Here is a 20,478-nt window from a genome sequence, read left to right as displayed (position 1 = left end):
GTTACATGCTCTTAAGACCAAGAACTCTTCAGGGGTATGAAAGAAGCATTTAGTAACAACTAAGTTATCTTTCAGAAGTAGAAAAGCAATACTTGGTTTTAAGGTCACTTCACAGTTCCTATTCCCACAAGGAAATGTGGTCACATGTGATGGAAAACAGCAACCAGACTAACCTGATACCCTGACTGACATGGCAAGACAAAAGACAAACACACTAAAGCCAGGAGCAAGAGGTGAAACCAACCCATAGAAAACTGAGCATTAAGATTCTGGATTGCAATCTGGCCACAGCTGTGGTGTACACTTCCTGATTTATGAGAACCTACCAAGAGAGGTTACAACAGACTAGGAAATCCACAGCTCCTATCCATCCCAGCAACTGCCTTCTCCAGCACAGGACATGCTGTTACTGTGCCATGAACGAATGAGCTAACACAGAAACACCAGAGCCCTCCCCTCTTTGTCTCATCCAATGCTGTTCATAGAACAGCTAGGAGTTTTAACTTCATTCTGACCCTACCAAGCTTACCTGCAGAACAGTCTGACTACAGGACAGGGCACTCTGTTTTCAGCCACACAGAGTAAGAAACACTACAGTGTGATGGTGACATTTCAGGCCTGCATGAAGCAACAGTTTAACTGAACAAACTAAAACCAATAGTATTAATTCATAAGTTCTGCTGTCCAGAAGCCTCAGGAGCACATTAGTACTTACACAACCAAATCGCTCCACAGCTACTTCCAGGGAACCTCAGCCACAAGGTCTGTAGGAGCAAGAAGGATCGATGAGATGGTCTAGGAGGTGGTGTGAGTAAATAGATGAGGAAGAGAACATCCAGTGCAAAAATTACCATGAAGCAAAAGGTAATGCTCACAGTGCTGCTCCTCTTTTTTTTTATCCACTAACAGTTCCTGTATAAATCCTCACGACACAAATTGAAATTCAGCCACAGACTCGGGCCTCTGGATAACTGCATTCAGTTTCCAACTCCATTTCAGAATTGCACTGTTGGGGCAGTTGGGGCAAAGCTGCTTCATCTCTGCGCTGATGCTTCTCTGTAAAGTGGAGTAAAGTCATAGCTGCCTCAGCCTCATTTATTCCAGTTGTACATCAGCATGGGAAAACAGTGTCAGCTTGGAGGCATCTTTACCACAGTTCACATATTCATGAATAATCCTCCTAAGGAAAGACCAATTCTCAGTGCAGTGAATTGCATAGGTAACAATAAACCAGAAATACTGTCAGCAGGATAAGGCAAAAACTATTTAAGAAAGTCAATGGATTAAATCAGAAAAATCAGAACCAAGAAGAAAGTAACACATTTCCAAGGAGTTGTAGGACACAAAAACTTGCACTGAAGACTTACAACAATCTTTTTACATGCTTTACAAATCAAGTGCAAAATGCAAAAATTAATTGCTAAGCACCTTAGGATGAAGAAAAAAATAAAAAAAAAAAAAATACTTAGAAGTAGTTATGTTTCTCTTAATTTACCCACAGGTACCTAATTTTGGTTAACGTACAAGATACAATGACTGAAGTTCTGTAGGGCACAGCACTTGCTCAGCATAGCCATGAAATCACACCTTATAAAGTTTAGGCCTATAAAGAATGTTCCCACAACCAAAAAAAAAAAAATTAAGAGGAAGTAGGATTTTCAGAAGTAACCTCTGTGCAATGTTTAAACCTTACACATCTAAAATAATGTTACCTTTAAGACCAATACCATATTAAACCATTACATGTTAAAACAGGGCATCTGTATTTACACACATAACTGAAGTAATTAACAAATTTGTTTTTCATATTTATGCTGCATTATCTCTTGCAATATAACACACAGAATGCATTCCACGCTGTATCCCCTCAATTAGGTTTTGTTGTTTTTTAGCTCTCCCAGTCATTTCAAAACTCTATCACTTCCACAATTTCTCAAGCAGCTGCGCAGTTTCTTCACTGAGCTACTTTGTTTGGGTGATTTTGTATTACAGCAATGCTCAAGATTGCTTAAGTTGCCAACGGCTAAACATTACATAGTATCAGTTGGCTTCAAAGCCAAATCCAGGGTATAAATGATAATCCCCCAGTTTCAATACACAAGTGGTCTTGGTTGGGGTTTTTTTGGTATTTTTTGTTATTGTTTTGTTTGGGTTTGTTTTATTTTACAAAGAAAGTGGGCAATAAGCAAAATTAGCCAGCCAGCCTGGAGACTGTGATCTACAACTGTATTTGGGTTTTTAATAAATGCTCCTCCCACAACGTCATACCATGTCACATTGACATACTGCTGGTATGAAAAAAGGGAACTGGCAGCAGGTCATGCCAGACGTTATCTGTCCCTATACCACATCATTTAAAGGATTCTAACCCCAGGACAAACATACCTTTGTATGGGTAATGACTTCAAACATTTTAAGACTTCTCGTCCATGTTTAGTCTACTTGCATGCATCACAGATTATCATGTCCTAGTTCAAGGCACTGCCAAAAATCTATGTCTCTGCCAACGCCTAATCCATTCAAGTCCCTGACTCCTACGCCTAAGATGTTTGAGGCATGTAGAGATGACGCTCCTATTGCACGAATGTAGATTAGCATCCAGAAGAGGCATCTGCATGAAAAAAAGAGAAAAATAATCAGGCTATACTTGCTGACAAAACAAAGAGACTCAAAGTTCAGAGCATACGAGAACATGCCAACTCTCTTCACTAACTCAGCTGTGACCAGTTTGGAATGCTCTATTGTTGAGATGGGTTAAAAAAAGGTTTCGGAAGAGCAGTTACCATAATGATTACAACTGGTGGTCTTAGAATGAACTGAAATGAAGAAATATTTTGGAAGAGAGTAACAGCTCTGATGTGCAAGATGACTATTTCTCACACTGCATCATCAGTATACTGCTTAATTCATGCATTTCCACTTGCACACCTCACCATCTAGGCACCACGTCCCCAGCTGTAGTTCTGCAGAGAATTTCAGAAACAACTGAAACCTCTTATGACTTTACACATGCATTTACATAACTCTTTCACCAGTGCTCAACTCCCAGTTACATTTCTGTACCACTACACGAAGCAGCAACTCACAGCATGGAGAAGTTGAGTGATGTACTTACAACTTTCTCTAGCAGCTTGTTCGATGAACTGCTTTGCTAGGTGTTAAACGAAAGTCCTGCAGTATGAATAAGGAGCAATACATCACATAACAGACTTAAGCCTTTTGCCTTACAACTCTCTTCTTACCCACTCAGTTTATCTTCACTGACATTATGCCAGGTCCTCCTAAAATTACATTTGAAGACCACAGGCAGTCCCAACTAGTGTTATTTTAATAAAAAACAACAGTCAATACACAATTTCATGCCTCTTGACTGTGATATGGAAAGAATGGGATTTTCTGCAAGACAGCCTTGAGAAAGTTTCTCCACCTGGTGAAATACATAAAGTATGACCAATGTAAATGACACAAAGGCTCAGAGGCAGCAGGTGAGAATGAATGACAAACAATTACACCAAACAACAAAATGGCTTAGGCAAGTGACACGCGCCACAAGTTATATTACTGAAAAGGTTCATGAATTCTTTAAATCAACTATTCAGACATGCAGTCTTAGTCTAGGAGTTAAAGAGACATTATCTTTTAAAGCTTGTAAGGTAGATTGATGGCACAGGGAGGATTAAGTAGAAGACCCTTATAAGATAAACGGTAGCAAACAGCGTTTTCATTACTCTTTTCAAATGGAAAAGTTTGTTTATTTGTTAACTACAAGACAAAGACTTTATCTGCAGATTGTTACAGAAAGTAAGAATACACCCAATTAGGAAATCTAAGAGGTGACCTTGCAGGAAAGGATAAAGTATTGTTGCTATGTTAGAGACTAGTGCACTAGGGCACTCTCTCTTCCCCTCCCACTCTCAAGAAACAGGTTCACCAATCACATCTTTCACAGTCAGCTAGACTGCACAGTCATGGTTCTGCTTCCAGACTTGAGAATTCACTCGCTACAGCAAAGAGCTCATACCATAAATACAACATATGTAAGTGAAGAGAGTGATGTAGTATTATTTAGAACTTGTCTTTCCCTGTTAGTCTATTAAGACTGTTCCCAAGAGGACATCTCTTATGAACAGGCTACTTCTAATTTGCTCTCAACTTAATGGAAAACAAATCAACGAAAACCCCCCCGTGTCCTAGTTTCAGCTGGGATAGATTTAATTTTCTTCCTAGCAGCTGGTGCAGTTCTGTGTTTTGGCTTTAGTCTGAGAACAATACTGATAACACTCCGATGTTTGACTTGTTGCTGAGTAGCACTTAGCCTGATCAAGGACTTTTCAGTCTCTCATGCTCTGCCACTGAGGAGGGGCACAGGAAGCCGGGAGGAAGCAGAGACAGGACACCTGACCCAAACTAGCCAAAGGGGTATTCCATACCACAGCACGTCATGCCCAGTATATAAACTGGGGGGAGTCACCTGGAAGGGAACGATCACTGCTCAGGTTGGGCTGGGTACTGGCCAGCGAGTGGTGAGCGCATCACTGCTGCTGGTTGTAATTATTTATTTATTATTTTTAATATATTTTTGTTATTTCCCTTTTTATTATTATTATTTTACCTTATTTTAATTATTAAACTGTTTTTATCTCTCTCGATTCTCCTCCCCATCCCACTGCTGGGGGGAGTGAGTGAGTGGTACTGTTTGGTACTTAGTTGTTAGCTGGGGTTAAACCACAATCACCTGGAAACCTCACCGTAACTGCACTTAGCAATACTGTAGACTCCATTTATGGTCCAACAATAGATGGACAAAAGCTTGTATAAGGTCTTGAAGACAGAGTACATGAGACAAGGTATGTACATTCAAATATCTGAGTTCAAGTGACTTAATTCCTGCTTTTGTTCCCTTTCGGAAGAGGGCTTTGCTGATTATGTATTTCCAGTAAATATGGAACCAGTTTCCCATGAGCTGATGCAGGTAAATGGTTTGCAGCATGAGTCTGTTGAAGCAACAGCAGGCAGCACTAATCATCTGGTCTGGTGAGTTCAGCATTCCAGCTTTTCTACTCCAGCACCCTGGATTCAAATCTTGTATTTCAGTCACAAGCAAAACAATCTTAGACAACAGCATGCTGCTTGCATGCGACCTCCCCCAACCAGTGCAAACTACTGTACTAACTTGATTTAACAGCCTGTTTGAAATAAACCAGAACAGGAAAACAAGTCTAGACATCTTTCCCTCAGAAAAATCAAACTTGCATCAGCTGGTTGAGTGACATACTTGATGTGGAACGCATGCTAGTTTATGCAATATAAGTGACAACAATTTGTGAGTAGACTGGTATAGATTTTTATTTATTCTTCCATGTAATACTAGGCACCACTTCTTCTTTACAGACATTACATCTGCCCACCGCCTCCTCTCCTCATAAATGGCAAGCTGAGCTTAAGTATTATATGTAGCAAGAAAAATTACCTTCTCAGATGTTGTCAGTTAACAAAACTGAAATTGTCAGCTGATGGGTATTACAGTATTGTCAAAGAGATATTGGTTTTACTTTTCTGTTCAGCTTCCAGAAAAACTGGTGAAGAAAATGGAGGTTAAGAGTTGATATGAGATTCCCGAATGTGCATCACTGGAGGTGGTTTGTCTTTTGGGCAGTATCTAGAAAACAAACTGTCCAGAAGATCCGTCTTGACGCATTGCATCTATGCAGATCTTTGGATTGCTGTACTTCTGCAACACAGACATACTGGAAGGAAAATTTAGGTTAAAACAGCCAGACTATGCATAGTGTGCCCTCCTGGCAACTGTGCCTAAAGAGCTGCTAATGACGCAATAAAACCATGTATTTCTAATCAAACAATACCTGCTAAAACAGCAATGTTAAAGGCTATGGACCTGTGACTGAAGCGTGAAAACATGCTTCAAGCCATCTTAAAAACAAGACATTCAAACTAGTAGATTTAAAAAAAAATCCCCAAACACACACTAAGAAAAACATATCAGAGAAGACACAATCAATATATACCTTCTCCCCTTTTAAGTCTTCCACAGAGATACAAATTGGATACCATCCACTTTAAAATCCCATTTATACCTATGCCATGGTTTATAAGCAAAACAGTAAAACCCAAAAGCAGGTAGAGGAAAACACAGGTTTACCTGGCATTCTTTCAACAGTTTATGTAGATCCAGACTGCACCAATAGGTAGTTTCTTCCATGTCTTTAAGTACTGAGATGGGAGAAGCCCAATTATAGAGCTAAAAGCAGCAGCAAAGCTCAAACTAAACACACAGACCTGTGAAGAATAGAAATGAGGCCCAAAGGTTTGGTATTGTTGTTTCTTTGTGCAGTGGGGAAAACAGAAGAGCAGAGAAAAATATCCTCCTTTCAAGAACTTCACTTCCATCAGCTGCCCGTAGCAGCAGGAGTACAAGATACAACATTTTAATGATTGTTTAACATTTTTAGTTAGTGACAAATGGGGTAACAGAGGACATACAAGCTGTTGGCAATTAAAAGAAGGCATTTAAAATTTGGAAAACTGGAATTTTTTTGGGAAGTTCTTTCTGATGGGCAGGAAGAGGAAGGGAGGCATCCTGAGTCAATGCTTTTGTGACTTCACTTCAGAGGACTCCCCTATCAAAGGTTTCAGTCTTCAGATTTCCCAAAGGTTTAAATACAGAGAAAGAGCCAAAGACAACAGGGATACTACACACCTAATCTTGTTCAGACATGTTACAACCTAACAGATTTGTTTGTTTTTAGAATAGCTTCTACAATTACAAGTCACACACCTTCATTTGTACTGCAAGATGTGTGAAATTGTGAGTATTAGTGTAAACATTTACTCTAGTAACCAGTAATTTCTCCATTGTGATACAAGAGGATCCACACTAAAGACGAGCTAACCTTTCACTGACACAGAAAGCAACTTTGCAAAGCCTTTTTGAGCAGCAGCGAGCACACCAAACACCTAAGCATTCAAAAGTCACTACAAGAATTAATTTTTAATACATCATCTTCTCAGACTGTGGTGAGATTTGTGTTATCAGCATGCTGAACCTCAGCTACGCAGCTTTAAGTGCCAATAATGCCACACCAGAAAAGTGTCCTGAAGACTTCTGAACTCTCACTTATATTCCCTTCAGTAAGGAGCAATAGTGAATGCCAAGCAGAGATGAGACATCCCTGTGTAAGGGCTGTCTTAGTGCATCCAATATCAACACTGCTCAAAATACAAACGCTTTGTGCAATTACGCTCTCTTCCATTAAGGAAATGCCTGAAAAAGTACCACACTCTCAGATTCAGCAGCACCGATATCAATAGACAGGCAGATATGCCACCAGTTACCTCCAGAGCTTAGATATTCATCTTTCATACAGGTTAGGATGAATAAGGAACAGGAGGGCAAGTTACACTAGTTATCAAAGCAGCCCACTCAAAAAGTTATCATTCTCCCCTCCCCCAACTCTCATGAAGAACTCAAATTTACTCAGTCATGATGTATTATTTCTAGAAGTCTCCTCTACTCAAAGGTACCTTTGGATGTATATTACCTGCATTGAACACATCTGAATGATAAATACCAGCGTAGAACATTTGTCCTTCCAACAGGAGGTTATAGTGCTATACCTAAACAGACTTTACATTGGCTTATTTACGCATTAAGAAACATGCTCATAATTCAGCAAATCCTTAATAAAACCATTTCATGAATGTAGTAACAGTAACTAACTTGTTTGCCCAAGGCTAACCACAAAATTCTACCACAAAATTGATAGAATTGAAGCCAGTACTTTCAAATCTCCTGGCTCCCAGACTAGTCCCTGCTTATCTTCACTTCGTTATGAATTTAGAAAAATAAAACTTGCCTGTAAGTTCTCATCAGAGTGCAACAACTGCAGATCCATGGAGACTCATTCTTCATGTTTTCTGAGTAGCATCTGGAATTATGTCAATTGTACTAATATACCATGGTGAAGCACAAGGCAAGTATCTTTGAAGGATATTACACACACATATACATGTATTCCTCAAATGTAAAAAGGGCTTCTGTTGTCTTAACCCAGGATTTCAAAATAAAAAGCAGTCATATTCATGTATCACTCTTTGAACAGCTTTGCTAGTAGAGAATAAAGGCAATTTTCTTCCCCATTTACTAGTGAAAACAAATGCTATGAAATGAGTTTTCTAGCACCATTAAAAATCTCAGTACTTTCAAAGCATTCCTATTCTAGAGTGGCTGGGATCTACACCAATATTTGCCCATGTAACATCAACTAGTTTTTTCCATCCCATGCGTCAATTTGATGATAACTGATGTAGAAATAACTAGTGATGACATACACTGCCACCTTGTGCTATGGTTTAGAACTGAAGCAGCCTGAGAAGCACTTCCCACAAACATCCAGCTTCAGCTGTTCTACAGCATTTCCCACCCCCAGCCACTCTCCCACAGAAGAAGCCCCTCTCCTTTTACATAAGTAAGATATAACTCAGGCTGCAACAGACGCAAGCCTCCATGATCCCAAGAAACAAAGCTCATTCTTCTTCACTACATGATGGAGGTACTTTCAACAGTACATGGGTTTGCTGACAGTTGGCACTAAATGGCATAGGTATTACCTTTGAGATGCTATTCCTCCAGCACAAGCAGATAAATACACAGGCTACAATACTGCACTGGCAAAAAAAGTGAGGCTAAGCTATTAATCCTTTCCTCAATCTGAATCTGAAGACAATTAACAGAAGTTGACCCCTTTACATCACTGAACTGTATTTTGAGAACAGATATTGTCATTCCCTCCTCTGCAAGAGGAGGCTGAGGGCTCATTTGCCTGCAATGGCTGGGTATAAGATGAGCAACTACTTTTTGCACCAGCAGCATACACTGGGATAGGAGCTCCAGGACCAACAAGAGGGATGTGAAGCTGTAGATACCTCAGAAGTCTGTAGGCAGCTATCTGGGCCTCATGTGAAACATGGAAGCAAACCTTCTCAAGTCCAAAGCTGAGTGTAATTACACTGTGTCTTGCAAAGCAGTCCCAAGCTCAGTGGGTGTATCACAGAAAAATGTGTGTTAGCAAGAAGAAAGAAAAATGTGGAATGGTTCTGGAAAAGGACATTAGTGAACTTTGAAGCTGTATTGTCCTTTCGAGTATGTGCTGAGTGGAAGTACTATTTTCTTTAAAAAAGAATAAAGTATGGAAAACTGCCTTATAATTTGGGTAATATGGTCATCTGGCAGTAAAAGAAAAGCTTCTGTTGTTTCTATTCTGAATAAATAGTGCAGTGTCAGAAAAACTTCTACAAGTGCAGTATCTTTACACAGATCAAAATCCTGTATTACCAATTTTCTTCCACACTGGGCAATACTACGCAACCTGTAAAACATTACTATATTGTTAGCTATTTACATTATAGTAGCATTGTGCCTACCTACTTCACTTCTGCACCGACATCAAATTGGAAATTTTTGTATTACCATGTTTCTCACAAATTATCTCCTGAAATAGAAGTATTACATTAATTCACAGAATTCACAAACTTAATTCCAGCATTCAGCAGGAGTTTTTCTGGCTCTAGCAGATAGCAGTTTTTCCTATCAGGTGAGCTGTCAAACAAGGAAAATGCTAAAGTTAAGTAGCATTCACTGACTGATTTTGACACAAGATGAAACATAGTTTAGAATACCATTTTCTTCTTCCCTTTCCCCACCCGAGCAGAAAAAAGCAAGACACAAGTCTTCTGCCATACTAATGTATTCCATCTTTCAAAAAGAAAGACATGATTTTAATATTACTTAACAATATGTTAAAAAAGTAGCCAGTTAGGCTTCAGTGTTAATACAATTATACACTCTATAACAGATTTGATAGTGTGAGTACTGTTCTTTTTTAAATTTTCTCATTCTGCAAGTATTCTTACACAAGCTGGCTACAAGTCAGGAAAAAAAATCAAAACACAAATAGCGTAACTTGTACACTCTTAAACAGTAGATTGTGAAAGAACTGAGGAAATACTTGTCCCATAAGAGCCTCTTTTTCATGAAGTCATGTCAGGAGAATTCTGGAGCAGATGAAAGCACAACTGACTAGGTCCATTCCTTTGTCAGGAGTCAGAATGACAAAACATAGCTAGATGCAGAAGTGACAGGAGCCACTGCAGATGATGCAAACTAGTATTTTGGCCTCCACCCAAGCCTAAGCAATTTAAAGTCTCTGAGGCCAAGGCATTCAGAAGGAGATGGAAAAGAGCTATTGTTCCAACTCCAACGGCATACAGCTACAATCAAGTAAGTCTCACTCACAGACTACAAGCACACAAGCTAACAAATTCAGGTAGAAAGTGGCAATTTTTCAGTCCGCAAGAATTATCAGGCCAAAGGGTTCAGTGCAGATCCACACAGCACTGGGGACAAGGCAAGGCAGCACTGGCTCAAGACCAGGTAAGCTCTCAGCACAGCAGGACAGATAAGTGGAGTTGTCGTTCATTGATTCCTGCAGGGTTCCCTCCCCATATTGTGTCATTTCAATGTGCAGCAAAGGTGGTTTTTTTCAAGCTAAAATTGGACCAGTTGATGGAAAGTCTCTGCCTTGTCTGTCTGGCAGAATCCAAGCAGAATCTGAAAAGAAAAAAAGTGATAAAGTGAAATCAATATACTTAAAATCAAACCACAAGTGTTACCCCTCTTTTGAAGAGCAGCTCTCACTCAGAATGACAAAACCTCTTTAAAAAAATCATACCTAACAGAAAATCACTTGTCCATCACTGTAAATGCATCATAAACCAGTTACTTCAAATACAGCTGCATTAGCAAGAGCAAGTGAATGCAAAAGCAAAGAACACTGCATATTTAGCAGCAGAGAAGCTAGCTGACTGTTAACTCGAAATAGAGATGACATCTCTGTATTTACTTAAACCTTGTAACAGCGAGAATGAATGGTAGGTAATATGTAAAGCAGAAGCACCAATGGCATGGGACGCTGCCGCTTCTTTTCTGAATATAATGAAGTTATGTTTGAGATAAAGACCTAAGGAGGTTTGTTTATAATACAGCAGATAAGTAGCTCACATGCCTGGAAAAAGCACCTTTAGAACACAAATACCCTTATTTGCTTTCTCTGAATTCCAATTTATGCAAGAACTTATGAAAAAAGTTGGCATGTGCAGGCATTTCAGTGACAATCAATGCTGAAGAACTTTATCAAAGCAGGGTGCAGCTTGTTTAAGCTAAAGGCTGCATGACAGCATCAAGGTAGTAATATCCCTCTCTGGAAGGCTATACAGCTTTTGCAACAACTGAAAGCCAAAAAAGGGGAGCAAACAGAAGGAGTGAAATAGAAAAGGTACAGTGGAAGGTTAGAAGAACTACACTTATTTTGTTCTTTCTATACTAAATTTAGAAGCAGCTTGCAAGATTAATTCTGAAGTCAGGGTGTAAAGTTATCCATCTATTATGCCACTATGAAGCAAGAAGAAAAGATGATGGATTAACAGACTGTCAGCAAAAAGTATGAATTCAGTAGTCCTGTGCAGCTCATTTGCCTGGAGGGTTACTAAAACAAGCACTGCTGCCAGCCTTCTAATTATTATGTTGGAAATTGTCAAGTGACAGAAAACATAAGCTTTAAAGGTGCCTTCACAGCATTAAGTAGTTGTTTTTCTCTCCTAGAACCACTTTTCAAGTACTTTTTCTAAACAGGTATAGAAAAGTTGGACAGTTACACACACTTCCTAACATATGACAGTGAAGAGTAGAATTACACCATTTACTGATTACAAAACAGTACAGTTAGAAGTGCTAAATCTATATTAGAAATCATATTTGACAAGTTTATCTCCAAACTTCAGCTGCACTTCTACAAATATAAGACACTGCTACATGCATCCTATTGAGCATAGAGAATTGATGAAAAGAACTTAGCTGATGAAAAGAATTTTTCTATTTTCTTGTTATACATACTACAATCTTGAATGAAGCCAAGAATATTCCATGAAGTCCTGGGGTAATGGTTCTATTCCAACCTAGTTGGTTCTATGAAACCCATGAAGGGCTAGCACTAACACTGGCAGTCTAATATATGCCACATTTCACTTATAAAACCTACATTTCAACTTAACCCCCCCCCCTAAAAATCCTTTAATAGGCACCACTCAGGCAAATAAATTTGAAGAACAGAGAATGTGCACTTTTGAAAATTTCATGGGGTAGCACATTGTAACTCCATAAATAATCAGACATATGCATTTTGTACAGTAGTAATAAGCAGCACAGAGAAGCAGTTATATTCTGTCCTTCGCAAAACTCAGACATAGATTACATCCCAGACACACAGACAATGAAAACTGTATGAATTCAGAGAAGAACTTGAAATCCGTACTGAAAACCCTCTCCTAAAAAAACTTACATCCTTTCAATGAATGGCTTTATTGTTTTGTGAAATGCTATGTTGATTCCTAAATAGATAAATTGCAGAAACTGATTTATTTGCAACATTTCAGATTTGGCTCTCGTGTCAAAAGGCTTATTAGATTAGATTAATCGGAAACCAGCACACCCAGCCACCATTAAATGCCACAAATTTGAGCAGATTTCAGTATTATGGAAGAACATAGAATCACAGAATACGTCAAGTTGGGAGAGATCCATAAAGAGAGAGTCCAACTCCCTGCACCTTGCAGGACTACCTAAAACTAAACCATACATACTACATTATTTAAACATGAGCTGTCTGCTCATATCTGAGGAATGTAAAGGTAAAATGATGCGTAAATCCCCAAAGCAACCAAAAAGCACAGAATAAAAAAGTTTCACAAGCACAGGTTCATATTATCCTTCTCCACTACCTTTACCATATCCTTCACTGCAGTAGCATAAGCATCCTTTCTTTATGATTTGCATAAGCTAGTATCTCACAGTCATACCACCTCTATTTCATGTGCAGTACAAAATCCTAAACTAATAGCTCCTATAAACAAGGAAGAAAATATCATGAACAAACCTTTTTGAAACAGCTGTTCTGAAAGGTAAAACAGTGTTTTACTTGTTCAACACTTGCTGTGTCCCCCCCCCCCCTTTTTTTTTTAACACTAGTCAGTGTGTGGTTTGTATGGATAATAAAAGAAATATTCATGCAAACTTTGCTTATAGAAAATAATGGTAGCTGAGAATATTCTGAAAGCCTTGATGAGAACCTAGGGGACAGACACATGGATGACTGACACTCATTCCTGTATTTGTGCTACTCAGCTACAATCTGTAGATCAATGACTGTTACATTCAGTATTCAGAATGTCAGCTATAATAGGATTTGCTGTGTTACAACACTGTACAACACAAGCTTTTCTGCTAGGAGTTAGTTATTAAGTTGTGGGTTGGTTTTCTGTTGTTGGTTTGTTTGGTTTGTTTGGTTTTTTTTAAAGTCATGGGATAGGAAGAAGCACAACAGCTGCATGAGTAGGGATTACAGCACTTTACCTTTTAAAATACTCCACTTCTCGCTCTGTTTCATCCATTTCCACACTGTCTAGATCAATGTCTTTGGGTAAAAACACATCATCTACAAAGGAAAAAGGATGACACTATGTTAGGTTCCGTGAGGATGGGGGAAGGAGAGAGGAAGGAGCTTGAAGAAGCTGCACTAAAGATGCTTTTGGAAAACTGTCTCAACTTTGTAAACTATCGATTATTCATGTTTATGCTGAATTAAAAAACACTTCTTAAAATATGCTAATACCTCTGCTCAGCCTTTAAGGAGTTACACTGAGAAAAAGGAAGAAATGAATCGACAGTAAATTTACTAATTGCATGGGTTGCAAAAGGTGCCATGAACCTGGAATACACATGAGAATGGTCAAATTAAACAAAGGGCTCGATGAATCAGATAGATAATGAATAGCCTGAAATTTGTTGGCCTTACTCCTAAAAAGGCAGCTTTAGAAACATTTTGAAAATGGAATTTATTTAAAAAAATACTTGCAAGATTTTGGGGCTTGTAGAGCTGCTGCTGTACTCCCTCTGGGACATGATCATCAGGCTGTGTCTGCAAGAGTCTAAGTCATGCTACCTACAACTAGGAATTTTGTTAAACATTTTTTAACATATTTTAATATGGTCTGAATTTAGGCCTGAGCTATAGCAACAAAGTCTCTCAAAAATCTGTTGATATATTGTACTGCATCAGTGTGTGGTTCTCTTTTGTACTTAAAAAAACCCAAAAAACAAAACCCAAAACACAAAAAACCAAAAACACTCCCAACAAAACCCTTCAGAAAGCATAAATTTTTGTAGAAACCAGTTTGAACATTTTCTGCTTGCAGTACCTCTTCTTATTACATATATACTCCAATTTCACTTCTGAAGCAGCTTCAGAATGTATTCCAAAAAGGGTGAGACAAACTAACCAAAACCACCTAGTACACATCAGGACTCTCTAGAATCCTCGAGATTATGAAAACAAGCAACTCTTTCCTAAAGGTATTCCTGGTAGTTTAAAAGTTGCACATCTTTGCTATGCAACTTACTTCTGAAGAAGCAGAAAGTCTTATAAACATAGGGCTTCCCTGTATAGTTTTCTTCAGCCTCTTCACAATAAGCAGTTAAAATACTCTGCCAGAATATATTTCTTTAGGAAACAGATCACACCAAAAGTAATAATGCTCACTGCCTTAACACTTCATTTTAAAACTCAGTTTACCCCCCCCAACTTTGTTACCCTCTTTTCATGTGGTTTTTTTTCAATTACCCTAATTATTATTACTTTTTCTTAGTTCATTTTTTGTGTCTTTGCTAATTTGGTATATCAACCCTGTGTCTTTAAGAAATTTCAACTAAATGATAATTGTATCTCTCAGTATCTTTCTCCTAGTTCCAAAGTCAGAACTACTCACAGTAGTAATTCAGTCCCAACTCTTCAGAGAGCAGCACAATTACCTCTTTACAAATTCAGAAACCTGTCACTATGTTTTTTTCACACTTAAATATTAGTTTTCAGAAACTGTAACTGCACTTGATTTAAGCAGCAGAAAACAATGGTGAGGGGCAGGGAGGAGGAAAAGATGCAGGGAGCTACCTGCATTCTCCTACAGTAAACATCATCTTCTGTCTCCCCACCTCTCCCCTTCAATATTTTCTCCTTCAACTGTCTCCAGTCTTATCTTTCTGCACCTAATTCTAGTTTTCTCTTGCTCCAATGACTGGAGTACATTCTTCTCAGTAAATTAATAAAACAAAACCCAAACACCACCACAACATACTATGCACAAGAATAAGGTATCAGAGAAAATGGTTCAATGCTGTATCGCCGATTGACATGGAATGGAAACACTGAACATAAGAAGAGTTAAAGACTGGAGGGCTGACTAAAACCCAACCATGAAACCACAAAGTTGGGCTCTACACCTAGCACTTGCAACAACTAGGAACTCGGTTTACATTTCTGTAACAAAGTTTAACAAAGGCAAGTATTCTGAAACACTGGCAGAAACTGCCAAAGGATTAAGGTCTTGCATCTTGATGTGCTTACCACACAGAACAGCAGTGAGAACTGCAGTATTGTTAAGTCCTTCTGGTGAATGGACATTTAATTTATCCACCACTATCACTCAGCTACCAGGTGATCCCAGAGGAATGACTAGGTGCCCTGAGCAGACAGATATGCATACTGCAAAAATGCCATTCCAACTGGCAATCCCAGTAGGGACCAAGCATGTGCACAAATAAACTGGTGCCCAACAATAGCAGTTTGATTATCACGCTGACAAAGCCAACCAGCCAGCACTTGCAGGTGCTTCTCAGTTCTGGTATTTAGCTATTAAGATGTTCTCAGGAAAACAAACAAAAAAAAAAAATCCACTGGGAAGTAAATTCTGCAAGTGCAACTTGTTTAACTCAGTCTTCCGTGGTTTATTATTTCTATCAGATAAATAAAAGTCTGTTTACTAGCAAAAACTAATATTCATGTGGAGAAAACACTCAATATTAGTAACTAATTGACATCCCATTGTAAGTTTTCACTCTGGCAAATAAAATACAATAAATTAGTTTTTGTATTTACTTACTTACCTGTTAATATAATTAATACAAGAATTACTTGCACTGAAAAAATGCCTATTTATTCATGAATGACCATTCTTTGGCTGCAGAATCCCCTTATGTTCCATGCTCAAAGAGTAAGACCAACTTTAGACTACACTCTTAATGCTGTATGAGAAACAACCTTGCTTTTAAAGAAGTCCAAAATGGATTTCAGCATAATATTGCATTATTTTAAATACTTATTTTAAGCAAGATAGGCTTTACAGAAAAGACTGACTTTCTTCACTGACAAAACCACCATACAAACCCAGCAGTATATGCCAGTTTATTAGTTCTTTAAAGTATCCTACACTTCTTTACTAACTGTATGCATCTCTTAGTTGTTGTAATTACAATGGTTTGAGTTTTCCCAACACCAGTTTTTCTGTTTCTCTAATTTGCATTGGCAGGTATGACTGAAGATTTCAAACTTCTGGATTTGAATGGTAACAATAAAAACCAACCCAAGTTTTTCAACTTTCTTATACACTTACCAATTGAATTGTTGACTTTGTCCCCTTTTTTCTTCTTATTTTTCTTGTTCTTGCCTTTTGGTTGAGGAGAATCTGCAAGTATTAGCTTATTATTTTGTTGCTGCTCACTTGGTGAAGGGGATTCACTTGTTACAGGTGCTTTCTCTTCCTTTACATGATTCAACTGTTTTTTGTTGTTATTGTTCAATTTCTTCTCCTCTTTTTTAGGTTCTGCAAGTGTTGGGAGCTCTGCTGCTTTTGCTTTGGATTCTATTTGGTTTCTGGTTTTAGTCTGGATCTCAGCTGCTTTGGGGGATTCAACAGGCTTTTTCACTTGTTCAGTACACGGTTTGTTTATCTGCTTTAGTTTCTGTTTGCTGTTTCCTTCTTTGTGTTGATGCATAATATCAAGCAGAAAAGAGAGGGGCTCATGCTGCTTTACGTTCCCTTCTTTCTGATAAAGCAGCTTTGAGTCTCTAGTGTTTACAGGATTGGATAGTTCACAGCCTGTCTCTGAAACCGGCCTCTGTTCTGTATGATTCACGTGTCTTGACAGTGAACCAGAGGAGTTTTCTATCTTTTCTGATTGCTCAAGTGTACCATTCTGAATATCTTCAGGTGTGTTTGGGACAGATTCCTTCACTGCCTGGCAGTTTCGAGTAAGCATGTCCACCTTCTGACAGTCTTTACCTGTTCGTTCTTTCTTCTTTTTCTTTACAGCCCGCAACTGCTGAAGTTCTTGAAGCCGTTGTAATTCTTGTTTCAGCCTCTCTTCTTCCTCTTCCTCGCGCCGCCTCTGTTCTTCAAGCAACTGGTGGTGCTCCCTCTCCCTGGCCTCAGCTTCAAGTCGAGCTTTTTCTTCAAGCTACAAAATAACAGTAGGTTTATTGAAAGCGACAAATATTTTGGAAATTAGAGCCTGAAGGACTATTACGATTTTTCTTGATGCATGTTATAAATCCTAGGATATTAACATATGAACATACCTAATCCACAAGTCTGCACAGCAAGCAAGTAACTATTTATACAAAAGCTGCCCTTTAAAGTAAGTTAAAATTCTTTCTATATTTCTCTATTTTCTGTGTTTCTGTAATACATTTGACTGTTGTTAATTCCAGCTGTTGATCTTCTCTTTGCTACCGCTAAGCCTAACTCCACATCAAAGTTTTCTACAACCTCAAAAACCTGCTGAAAACAAATCATTCAACTTCATTCTCAACAACCGCGTGTGTTACTGAAGTAACCCAGATCCGCATCATGTTGATGGTATCAGAGTTGCTCTGTTTCAGTGTTCATGAGCATTAGGAAGAGCAATCATTAAAAACATTTTAGAGTAAAATACTAAGCACGTTAAAGTTACATTAGAAGTTGTAAAAAGTAATAAGGATGGTTAAGTTTTCTGTTGTCAGCCATAAGTTCATTAGCCACATGAAACACAGAAACAAGAGATTTTTTTCCAGTTATTACTGAGAATGCCTAAAACTTTGCTGTGCAGCACTCATCCTGTACCATTAGCAAAATGAAAGTCATACACTGACAACGAACATGTCCATTTATTTTCTTGCACATTTAGAAGTGCCTGTATTGGTATTACTTTTTGACAGTTACAGAAGTCAGCAAAAAACCCTATGAGAATCTTCCACTTCTTATGCTCAAACTGCATTGCAAGAGCAAAATGAATTTTATTTATAAATAACTCACTAAGCCCTCAAGTTGCTGAACTGTGCTACAACATGAACAAGAAGACTATAACTTGTGAACATCAGAAGTTCCAAAGCTGTGGAAGCATTTAAATACAGAATTAGGACCAGGAAGGAAATGCACAAACAAGTTAATATTAACAGTGCAGTTACACAAAGTGCATACCGGCATTCAAAAACATTCAGCGACCAACCTCAGTGCGCCTTGAACTTTATGCCAGAGGCTGATACTTGAACTGCAGTAAGAAAAGCCAATTTCCTGCTTGTTCAACTTAAATAAATCAATAAATATTTCCTCTATTAACTCAGCAAATAACTGTTTCCAAAAAATAATTTCAGTATTACATATGGGAGGGTTTATTTTGAAATCTTTTTGCCCATTTCCATTGGAAAGCAACTTGTACTTTTTTCTTCCCTGCTCACTCTCTGCAGCTTGCCACTTCATTCAGGCTTGGAACAGCCCTTCTCGCCAACATGTGGCACAGCAATTAACTTCTTTCAATCAGGACAGCAAGGTGCCCAATGCAATCACCATAAAACCAACAAATCTTGACTTTCCCTCTCTCACATAAGCACTGATCTTATGTTGTCTGGCTTCCTACAGGGATATTTTATCAGTCAGATGAAGTTCCCGGTGACTGGAAAAAAGGAAATATAACCCCCATTTTCAAGAAGGGGAAAATGGAAGACCCAGGAAACTACAGATCAGTCAGTCTCATCTCTGTGCCTGGCAGCACCACGGAGCAGATTCTCCTGGAAACCATGCTAGGACACATGGAAAACAACAATATGGTTGGTGACAGCCAACATGGCTTCACTAAGGGCAAATCATGACTGACCAATTTGGTGGCCTTCTACGATGGGGCCACAGAAGTGATGGATAGGGCAAAGCAGTTGACATCGTCTACCTGGACTTGTGCAAAACATTCAACACTGTCCCGCATGATGTGCTTGTCTCTAAACTGGAGGGACATAAATTTGATGGATGGGCCACCCGGTGGATAAAGAACTGGCTGGATGGCCGCACGTAAAGTATTGTGGTCAACAGCTCAATGTCCAACTGGAGACTAGTAATGAGTGGTGTCCCTCAGGGGCCACCTCGGTCAGCAACACGGACAGTGGGATTGAGTGCACCCTCAGCAAGTTTGCTGATGACACTAAGCTGTGTGGTTTGGTTGATACTCTGCAGGGAAGGAAAACCATCCAGAGGGACCCTGACATGCATGAGGTGGGCCTGTGCTAATCTCATGAAGTTCAGCAAAGCGAAGTGCAAGGTCCTACACCTGGGTTGGGGCAAGCTGAGGCACAGCTACAGGCTGGGTGGAGAAGTGATTCAGAGCAGCCCTGAGGAGAAGGACTTGGGGGTGTTGGTTAATGAGAAACCGAACATGAGCCAGCTTCAGTGTGCACTCACAGCCCGGAGACCACCCGTGTCCTGGGCTTCATCAAAAGGAGTGTGACCAGCAGGTCGAAGGAGGTGATCCTGCCCCTCTACTCTGCTCTCTTGAGACCCCACTTGGAGTAATGTGTACAGTTCTGTAGTCCTCAACATAAGAAGGACATGGAACTGCTGAAGCAAGTCCAGAGGGCCAAGAGGATGATAAGGGGGCTGGAGCATCTCCCATATGAAGGCTGAGAAAGTTGGGGCTGTTCAGCCTGGAGAAGAGAAGGCTGCGTGGAGACCTCATAGCAGCCTTCCAATATCTGAAGGGGGCCTACGAGGATGCTGGAGAAGGACTCTTCATCAGGGACTGTAGCGAAAGGACAAGGGGTAATGGGTTTAAACTTAGGCAGGGTAAGTTCAGTTTGGATATAAGGAAGAAGTGCTTTACTGTGAGGGTGGTGAGGCACTGGAACAGGTTACCCAAAGAAGTGGTAAATGCTCCATCCCTGGCAGTGTTCAAGGCCAGGCTGAACAGAGCCTTGGGTGACATGGTCTAGTATGAAGCATCCCTGCCCATGGTGGGGGGGCTGGAACTAGATGATCTTAAGGTCCTTTCCAACCCAAACCATTCTATGATTCTATGACTCTATTTTCCCAATACAGAAACACTAGTTTTCTAACTTCCCCCACTTTTAAATGTCAATTCTACAAAACAATCAAATTCTTAACATTTCTAACACTTAGGAATTGCTTTCTAAACTGCAGGAAATTCCAATATCAATTGACTTGCAACAAAATACATGACAATGGCATTGCGAGGAATCCTCCCAGTCTACTATA

General features: G+C 39.2%; 1 protein-coding gene and 1 long non-coding RNA gene across 6 annotated transcripts in view; both read right to left on the bottom strand.

The window, feature by feature from the left end:
* LOC115611032 overlaps window positions 1–7,170 on the bottom strand; it is a 36,007-nt gene extending 28,837 nt beyond the window's left edge. For both annotated transcript variants that reach the window (XR_003992439.1, XR_003992440.1), the window contains exons 1-2: window positions 5,471–7,170; window positions 716–1,180 (exon numbers count right to left, since the gene is read on the bottom strand). This is a non-coding gene — a long non-coding RNA (uncharacterized LOC115611032). The remainder of the gene's footprint in view (window positions 1–715; window positions 1,181–5,470) is intronic.
* A 703-nt stretch (window positions 7,171–7,873) lies between these two features.
* Window positions 7,874–20,478, bottom strand: part of FAM193A (family with sequence similarity 193 member A) — an 81,562-nt gene continuing 68,957 nt past the window's right edge. For all 4 annotated transcript variants that reach the window (XM_030493356.1, XM_030493359.1, XM_030493358.1 and 1 more), the window contains 3 exons: window positions 16,576–17,419; window positions 13,484–13,565; window positions 7,874–10,627 (listed from right to left, as the gene is read on the bottom strand). In XM_030493356.1, the coding sequence (XP_030349216.1) occupies window positions 10,534–10,627; window positions 13,484–13,565; window positions 16,576–17,419 (1,020 nt within the window). In that variant the 3' untranslated portion in view covers window positions 7,874–10,533. The remainder of the gene's footprint in view (window positions 10,628–13,483; window positions 13,566–16,575; window positions 17,420–20,478) is intronic.

The sequence above is a fragment of the Strigops habroptila genome, chromosome 7 (assembly GCF_004027225.2).
Source record: "Strigops habroptila isolate Jane chromosome 7, bStrHab1.2.pri, whole genome shotgun sequence".
Taxonomy (NCBI): Eukaryota; Metazoa; Chordata; class Aves; order Psittaciformes; family Psittacidae; genus Strigops; species Strigops habroptila.
The sequence above is the reverse complement of the archived record's forward strand: the minus strand, read 5'-3'. Positions and strand labels throughout refer to the sequence as shown.